The 9,140-nt window shown below is 41.7% G+C and overlaps 1 protein-coding gene across 3 annotated transcripts; it reads left to right on the top strand.

Moving 5' to 3' along the window:
- The first annotated feature begins 274 nt into the window (after positions 1–274).
- LOC120738330 (cytosolic 5'-nucleotidase 1A-like) lies at positions 275–8,321 on the top strand. 3 transcript variants are annotated; one of them, XM_040039511.1, is made up of 5 exons: positions 275–513; positions 1,301–1,365; positions 4,684–5,573; positions 6,502–6,625; positions 6,997–8,321. In XM_040039511.1, exons 3-5 carry the CDS (start codon positions 5,424–5,426, stop codon positions 7,176–7,178), a joined length of 456 nt encoding a protein of 151 aa, XP_039895445.1. In that variant the 5' UTR covers positions 275–513; positions 1,301–1,365; positions 4,684–5,423; the 3' UTR covers positions 7,179–8,321. The 3 variants fall into 3 exon arrangements, with proteins under 3 accessions (XP_039895445.1, XP_039895446.1, XP_039895444.1); XM_040039512.1 differs by lacking the exon at positions 6,997–8,321 and having other exon boundaries at positions 4,684–4,834; positions 5,389–5,573; positions 6,502–6,542; XM_040039510.1 differs by lacking the exons at positions 275–513; positions 1,301–1,365 and having other exon boundaries at positions 4,305–5,573.
- The last annotated feature ends 819 nt before the right edge of the window (positions 8,322–9,140 follow it).

Genomic DNA, 9,140 nt, shown 5'->3' with positions numbered 1-9,140 from the left:
TGACAATAAAGTTTACTTTGACTTCAGCACAGCAGCAAACAGGTGCACCGAGGGCTCTCGCGCTCACCTTTCAAATAGAATTTTGAAAAAAATATTGATGCAAATTATAAGTCTGTATCATAATGTCTGGTGTTCTAGTGTTTGTTTGTTTTTTTTATTTTTGTTTGTTTTATATTGCGAGTTGGTTATTAGATGCTGCTCCAGCCAGCAGTGAATCCGCCCTCTCCTCCCTGTGCCGCAAGCAGCAGGCGCACCTCGCAAACGGAGGGCGCCCCTAGGCCCTACTCCCAGCAAATGGCCGTAAGAACACGATTTTTTTCACCGATCTTTTCCAGTGGATACTGGTGGATGAATAAGCGGGTGGAGCCGACCGGCACGATGAGAGTCGTGGATCACCTGGTGGTGCAGCAGTGGGGGCCGCCAGTTCGCCACTTTTATGGGCATTTTCACGGTGATGTACGTGGCTGCGTAGGGCTGGAGGTGCCTCTTCTATCTGAACAAAAAACATGACGAGTGAGTCTCCCTGCACCACACACACACACGCACCTCCATACGTATCAAAACACGGAGAAGGGCGAGTACAAGCACTAGTGACCTACATTTGGTTATGTTCTGCAGAAAGATAATGCAGCATGGTGCCACAGTAGACCCGGTGGTACTTGGGGATCCTGCAAACGCATCAAAATAGATGAAGGCATACATATACGGATGCATGCAGAAATGAACGCATTAATATGTTGCCTGTGCTTGATGCCAGAGGCTGAAGATTTCTATAAAAAGAGACAGAGACTTGAGTTTATTCACCCAGACAAAAGTAAATAAAGCAGCGAACCAGTCATGTGGTGTGGATGATCAGTCAGTGTATCCATCAGCACAGAAGGCTGTCAGCCATGTTAAGGAGAGGAGGAAATGGTCTGAATATATCTGCATCCTTTATTCTACTTATTTTATTTGACTCCCCTCAAAAAGCATGCTAAATGTTAGTGTAATGAAACAGGAAAAGAAAGAAACACTTTGAGAACTCTAAAGAATAACAAGTTTACCTAAAGAACAACAACAACAACAACAAAAACAGTATTTTAGGTCTTTATGAATCAGCTTGCCTACATGTAAAAAAAAATTCTGACCGTTTCAGTGTAGAAATGCTGGTACTTCCTCTCCACACCAGGAGCATCACCTACCTTAAATCAAAGGAAAAATTAAACAAGGTCTCAGCTGTGTGTTTTAAATCGTGTGTGTAGCTGTCATCTTGTTTGAGTGTATCTGGAGGTCCTTTTCTTCTTGTTTGTTTTGTGTTCAGCTGTGCAGAGTCCCAGTCTGGATGTGGACACTTCATCTTTCTTCACAGAGCTCAGTCTGGCGCAGGTAGGAATGCTCAAATACAAGCCAACACAAAATGTTGTGCTCACCAGAACGCAAAAGGGACACTGAATTCCTCCCAGGCCTCTGAAACAAGAGCTTCACAGTTCGGCTGTATGCTTTTCTTAAAGGCTGAAGAGAATTATTTAACAGTTCATATACTAGACAGATAACTTAAGTAACATTAAAATGATCACAACGAGCTAATTTAACATGTCAAATTAGAGAACAGGACTGTCAAATGTAAGGCCTAGTGGACTGAATCAGCCCAGCAAAGATTCTAATCTGACCCACTGGCCAAATTAACTGTATTTTTCACAAGGTTAAAAAAACGTTCCAACTGATAAAGACCTCCCCGCTGGCCATTAATCCTATAACACAGTAATTGATTAATAGCTGAACATTTTAAAATAACAGCATGAGCTCCCATTAGTGTAGCAGCTGCAGTGGTATTTACAGATTTATCCCCATTTTGCACTTAAATACAGGATGTTTTGTATGTAAACATTATTCCTGTAGTCACTCATTTCAGTTTTTTTTTTTTTCCACCCTTCTGTCTGACTCTGTCAGCTGCAGTGATGTTGTGTGAGCGGTTTCTAATGGAAACAGATCTTTTGTCACAGATTTGATATTTTAGGAAAGCAGACACGTAAAACAGGAAAGCAGGTTTACTCTGTCAGAAGAAACCACCTTTGTTCGGCATCATGTTTGTCTGAAGCTTGTTTTTTTTTAGCAGATTTATCCAGGAATTAACAGCATGCATTTAGGAGTTTCTTTGATGTTGTCAGTGCTTTGTGTTTTGGTTACAAAACATCATTGATCGGATTTATCTAATCTGTCTTTTGGAAACAATGAAACGAGTGTGCGAGGTTCACTCCCACAACAAACAGACTCATGATGTTTTTGTTATTCTTTTGAGTCTAGTTTCATTTCAGTTTATTCAGTTACATCCTGTCATGCCTAGGTTACAGTTTTAGTTCATGATTTATCAAGCTCCCCATTTGTCTCATCCCTGTGTGAAGTTTTCTGTGTCAGATTGTCATGTTAAGTCTTCATGTGTTTATCTGTCATGATTTATGTCCAAGTTTTCTTTGTCAAGTTCGAGTCATGTCTGGGTTTCGTTATGTTTCCCATTTTATTTTGAAAGAGCCTTGTGTTTTTTGTTCACTGTATTTAGTTTCACATCCCCTGTCCTGTCATTATGTTAATTGTTGTCAGCTGTTTTCCCTATGTGATTCTGCTTCCCTTGATCATTCCTTATGTGTACTTAATCTGTGTGTTTCCGCTCAGTCAGTGTCAGATCGTCTGTTAACCTCACCACAGTTTTCATAGGTTTGCCTCATTGTTTCACTGTGTCTCCTAGTTTACTCAGTGTTCATAGTTTTTTCACTGCCTTCTGTTAACACAGTGTTCATAGTCTCCTTAGTTTCTCTAGTTTCATGTTTTTCTTTTGCAATCAGCCACAATAAAGGCTCGCTTTATTTTTTGAAACTACGTTTGGTCTCCACCGTGTCTGCATCTGGGTCTACCTCTTTCCTCACACCGGCGCACCCCGCCATGACAGTACGATCTGACTATGTCAGACCCAGCGGAAAGTCTGGACGAGATTGGGGAGGAGCTGCAGCGGATCAGCCGGCTCATGACGCGCATCTGTGGCAGCCATAGACGCCATCCTCCAGAAGGCGCCGCAGCTCCGGCAGTTTCTCCAGCTTTTTGAGGTGTTCGACTCTTTGGCCCCCCCTTAAGGAGGAGCTTTGCGCCCGTGCGCTGGACCAGAGACTGTTGAACGCCGCCTCAGTACCTACGACTCCGACCCATAAACGGTTGTCGTTGTCGTCGCCGCTGCCTCGCGAGCCGGAGGCAGTCATAGTAGGGACACTGAGGCTCACCGCTGCTCCGCCATCGTCTCACAGTTCGTCTCCGCCACAGTCAAGCTGCACAGCCCAGTGCACCGAGATGGTGGAGGCCACAGGTTTCAGCGACGATGAGCGACAGCAGGTATTGCTGGCTTTACGGGAGGATGAGCTCCGTTGGAAGCCCTGGCTCATTCCCGAGGAGGAGCTCTCACCTGTTGCACCGCCTCGGACCAGCCGCTTGCCCTCTCCACCCCGCTCGGACTTTACTTCACCTGCCTCGTTTCTGGCGAGGATGTGGGCAGAAGACGAGGAGATTGCCGCCACGTCACCCTCTTCTTCGGTGGCATCAGCATCCATCGTACCCACTTCCAGAAAGAACTGGCGTCAGCGCCGCCGCCGTCACACCGCGCTACCCCCGGGGGTGAGTGACTGTGTGTCTCTGTCTCACGATCCATCTATAGAGAAGAGCGAGATTTGCATTGATTCGCCGGGGCTGGAAACTATGACTGAATCATGTTCTGAGGCTGACAGTACAGTGTTTAGTAGTTTTGAAAGACCTACTTCGGAAATAATGGATTTCGACCTCTGTGAGCGGCAGCAAGCAGCTTGCACCCAGCTAGAGGAGGAGCTCCTGGGAAAGCCGTGGCTCATCCCCGATTATCAGCACTTGACTGTGTCTTCGTAAGTGAGGGCTCACTTGACCGCGGTCACATTTTTCGGGGAACACGCCTGGTTCTCGGGGGCCCTCGGAGCTGCCAGGGTCTGCCACCTCTCTTTTCCCCAGCAGCCAACGCTACAGCCTCAGTGGTTTCTTCAAAGAAGAGGCGACGTCCACGTCGCTGCAGCACCGTGCAGCAGCTGGAGATTGGTGGGAGTCTTGTTTCCTCTCAGTCTCAGTTAATAAAAGAAGTTAGTGACAATCTTTCGCCTCAAATTCTGCCTAAGTTGCAGGAATGGGACTGTCATGAATGGTCTGTAGACGCTCCAGAGATAAAGACAATTTCTACATGTGCTGGAGAAGCAATAGCGACTCAGAGCTCCTCAACACCACCCATTCCCTTAATAAATGATGGAAATGTTGATCAAGAACTCATGTTTGGTGTGAAGGGTGGTGATATAACCTCTGGGCATGAGCTGTGTGAATTAAATAACGACACCCTGCCTGTACCTGGTGATCAAATTGACTGTTCCTTAGCTCATTCATCTGGTGACTCTGATACTTGTTATGAAAGCCACAGCTCTATTAAATCCTGTGTTAGCTGCACATAGATGACTCAGTCTCTGTCTAAGTCGGCTTCACACATGCACACTAACGCAGAGAGAGATTCACTGTTGTCAGTGTTAAGTTGTGTCTCTGGAGGCGGTAGATGAATACAAAACACAAACACATTCACACGTTTCCATCCCACTGTAGGGATGCAGAATTACCCTGTTTGTATAACTGAAACCTGTCTGCTCGTGTTCCCAGGCTCTGGAGGCTGTGAACGCTAAACTGAGGGAGCTTTACCCCGAGAGCGAGGAGCTCTTTGATGTTGTGCTCATTACCAACAACCACGCAAATGTGGGCCTAAGACTCATCAATACTATTAATCACCACCGTCAGTTCCTGGGGCATCTGGGTGACATGTTCTTTTATCTGTTCTCTTCAGCAGTCATCTTTTTAATTAGACCTTTAAAGGCGCAACATGTAGAATTTATATGTGGTTATGGCATTTTTTAAAATTATTTGGTTACATAAGCTTTCATTATACATAAAAGTATTGGTCCACACCTTTTTAGTCTTTTAATTCAGGTGTTTTCAGTCCCATTGCCACAGGTGTTGTAAAATCAAGCACATAGCCACGCAGCCTGCCTTTACATTTGTGAAAGAATGGGTTGTTTTAAAGCTCAGTGAACTCGTGCGTGGTGCTGTAAGGGGATGCCACCATTGCAAGAAATCAGTTGATGAAATTTCTTAACTTTTAGATATTCCACCATCAACTGGAAATGGTATTATTACAAATCTTTTGTAATGATTCTGCCAGAATATTTCAATTGGTAAAAATCCATAAGAAACAGTAAAAAAAAAAAAAAAAAAAAATCCTATGTAGTTTTTTGGTTGCAGACCTGTGTAATCAGTGTCCATGTATACAACTGATTTTCAAAGATAACTTCTGTCAAATATGTGAACCAGGTATAGCAGCAGCCATCATGTTTACTCCGTAGAAGATGAAGGAAGTGTCGGACACTCAGCTCCGTGTTGCCTTTGATGGAGATGCCGTCCTCTTCTCAGATGAGTCTGAGCGGATTTGCAAGGCCCATGGACTGGACAAGTTCTTTGAGCACGAGAAGGCGCATGAAAACAAGCCTCTAGACCATGTACAGTATACACAGCGAGACATTTTTCCATTGGAGAATGATAGGAAGGGACACCAAAAGTCAAATAACACTCTTATTTCTTATAGAATTACACCTACCTACAACAACCACCCAAATTCCCAAAAAGTTGGAAAGCTGTGTAAAATGTAAATGAAAACTCTCCACATTGTTTCACCACTGAAAACATGCAATTTTTAAAGTGAGACATTTTACTTTTATGGAAAACAGCTTATTTTAAGTTAGATGGCACTAACTTGTCTAACAAAAAGTTGTGAAGCTGGCAAGAAAAGTCTAGAAAAGTGCGCAATGGACAAGGCTGAAAATCATTACTGGATATGAATGATCCTTAGGCAAGTGGCACTGCGTTAAAAACAGACATGATTCTGTCATGAAAATCATTGCATGGGGTCAGGAATGCTTCCAGAAATCGCTGTCTGTGAACACAGCTCACCGTGTCATCCACAGAAAGCACACAAAGACGAAGCCATATGTGAACAGTGATCTCTAAACACCACTGTTCTGTGTACCGTGCATCATGAAATGAAAAACATGACAAGAATCTTACATCCAACAAGAATTGGACATCATTCCTCTTCCAAAAGCCCAGCGGCTGTTCTCCTCAGTTCTCAGATGTTTACAGATTGTTATTGAAAGAAGAAAGGATTTTGGGCAGTTGGGCCTGTCCCAGCTTGGATTTTTGTTTCTCAGTTTAAACATCTAATACAAAATATGGTTTTCAGAGATTTGCAAATCGTTGGATGTTCCTTCGTTTTGCTGACATTTTACACAGTGTAAAATTAAATCCGCTTGTAAAATCTACACATTGAGCTCAGTTGGCCTGAATTCAGTTGTAGTGTGTCTAACATGTAGTGAGTCACGTATACGTGCAGAAAGATTAACATTCATGAATCTGTCCTTCTTTCTGCAGGGGCCACTGAAGGGCTTCCTGGAGGTTTTAGGAAAGCTCCAGAAAAAGTTTTACGGCAAAGGTCAGCGGATGGACTGCCCCATCCGGACCTACCTCGTGACAGCTCGGAGTGCAGCCAGTTCTGGTACCAGAGCCCTAAAAACGCTGCGCTCCTTTGAATATATAAATACTTTGAATATACTGTGACTTTGTAATGATACCTAGCCTATATAATCCAGTTTAAATGTTCTGCAACTTTGCCTGACAAAATCTAGGCCAATTGAATTGATGTGAGTTGATCTTAGGGACATACATATTAGTCAAAGCTAATCTCATACAGCTAATTATTGTAGCATGTATTTATTTCATTACTTATTTCATAACCATATTTATTCATGTAAATTTGAACAAATGGGATTCTGTAAATCCCTGTCCTTTTAACACAGACACAAAAACCTAAGTCTAGACATAACTCACTTTCCAAAATTCATTAACAGTGCTACATGTCACCAACAGCTCCACCTTTTCTCTCTCTGTACCTGGATCTGCCTGCAGCACCAAAGGACTGTGCAAGCAACATGTGTCTCACCCTGGCAGCAAATGTCCATCTCCTCCTCTTCAGTTCACCTCATCATGAACTCGTCATCATTGGGGTGGCTGTGGCTCAGGAGGAGCAGGTCACAGGTGATAATTGTTGAGCTGTTTGAAACACTGAATTTGAAATTCTCTGCCACTTAAGAACAACGTCAACAGTGCCACCCCACTTTGACATATAAGTTAGTACCAACAGTGGCAGAGTGACCTCTGACCTACCATGGAGAAAATAAATTAGAGGCTGTGAAGGTTGTCTGAGTCAGAGGCAGAAAAAAAATGTTGGTTAACAGCCCATTGATTTATTCCTTTCTTCACAACTGTGGTTGAGCCAACTAAAGAAAAATGAAACTAGAAAAGCTTTACAAGGAAACAAAACGGGGAAAACACATCTGCAACTTCAAGACAATCCTGAACTAAAGTGAAGTAATCAAGAAACAGTTTTGCACTGGGTGAAACCCCCTTTAATGGGGCCCCTGACAATAGTCTGTTCACAATCATAACCTGGCCCACGCTAGCTCTGGAGAGGAGATGCAGCTCCTGATTATATAGTGAGAGGCTCCTCCCACTGTCTGAAACAACAATGAAATATCAAATTAAGAGTAAACATAGGTTGTTTATAGTAGTGTTAAATCTGCCATTTAAATTTCTAATTATAATATAATAGTTAAACAATGGGAACATTAATATACATATATTTAGAAAATCCCCACACAACTGTAAATGTTTAAAATCAACAGATTCTTCAAACTCATACCAAACTCCTGCTCCTTCATAACACTTGGTAACTTCCCTCCAAGGAACTTTACCATAAAAGGAGTCCGAAAACCCAACTGGTTTGGCTGTTGCTATGTTTTTACCAGATGCAGGCCAGGTGCAGTCTGGAGGAGAAGTGAGAAAGAAATTAGATGCAAATCTTAAAACTAGTATTTTAAGCAACTCTCTTCTTCACTTCAGGAGTAATGTGGCAGCAGTACACACAAAACGCTGCAGTATGCTTAGAGGTCACAGGCCAAAAAGATTCTTCCTCTTGTCAGCAGGGGGAGACAAAGATGCATAAGCAAATTTTTTCAGTAGCTGCATTTTTAACCAAAGACCAGTCATTTTACTTCTACTTACTAATGATCAAGTGTAGTGTTTTATAATGATACTGCTAATAAGCACTGTACTATGTTTCCGCACAACAATTTCAGTGTGTTTTTTTTCCTTTTCTGTCACTCCATGGAACAGCTCTTGAGGTCAGAATAGAAACTTTTTATTGTCTCACAAGTCGCTTCTGAATACTCTTACAGGGTTTTTATGAATGTTTGACATGTAGTTATGGTTTTTATTGCTCTTGTTTATTTATTATTTTTTATTCTACTCTGTTTACATTTGTAGTATTTCTATTTTTTCAAGCACTTTGTAACTTTGTTAAGAAAAGTTTCATATCAAAAGTTTTAAACTGGTGTAACAGGAAATGTCATCTCTAATGTTTTTCTTCAAGAAAATAAGTAATTATGTAAACATAATTAAATAAGTAATTACATTTTGCAGTCAAGCCTAGCAGGAGGAGCTTGTTAAATTAATACTTTTTCAACATTTTACTAAGTCAAAATAATAATAAAATCTGCTATTTACTTTATCTGTAATATTTCTCTAAATGTCATCATTTGTGTTCCAGATTTGTTTTATTTCTGTTCTAAAAAACAAACAAAGCTTTGTAAGGTTTAATGGGAACAAACTACAAACTTCTGGAACACTATCATTTGGACAGGTGAGACCAAAGTGTTTTTTTCTGTCATGGAACAGTTCATGGAGGTCAGAACAGAAACTTCACTATTGCTTTACAAGTCACTTCATTTTTTTCATATTAAAAAACTTTAATGAATATTTGACATGTAGTTATGTTTTTTATTGCTCTTGTTTATTTATTATTTATCCTACTTGTTCTGTTTACATTGTGCTATGTATATTTTTACAAAGCACTTTGTAACTTCTGGTAGTTGTTCAGACATAATTGTGATGTCACACGACTGCAGTGACAACAGCAGTGGAATTCTGAATGAAACTTCCCCCCCATTAAGCGT

This window comes from Simochromis diagramma, unplaced genomic scaffold (assembly GCF_900408965.1).
Source record: "Simochromis diagramma unplaced genomic scaffold, fSimDia1.1 OVJJ01000609.1, whole genome shotgun sequence".
Taxonomy (NCBI): Eukaryota; Metazoa; Chordata; class Actinopteri; order Cichliformes; family Cichlidae; genus Simochromis; species Simochromis diagramma.
Note: the sequence above shows the minus strand (reverse complement) of the source record. Positions and strands in the feature narration are given on the sequence as shown.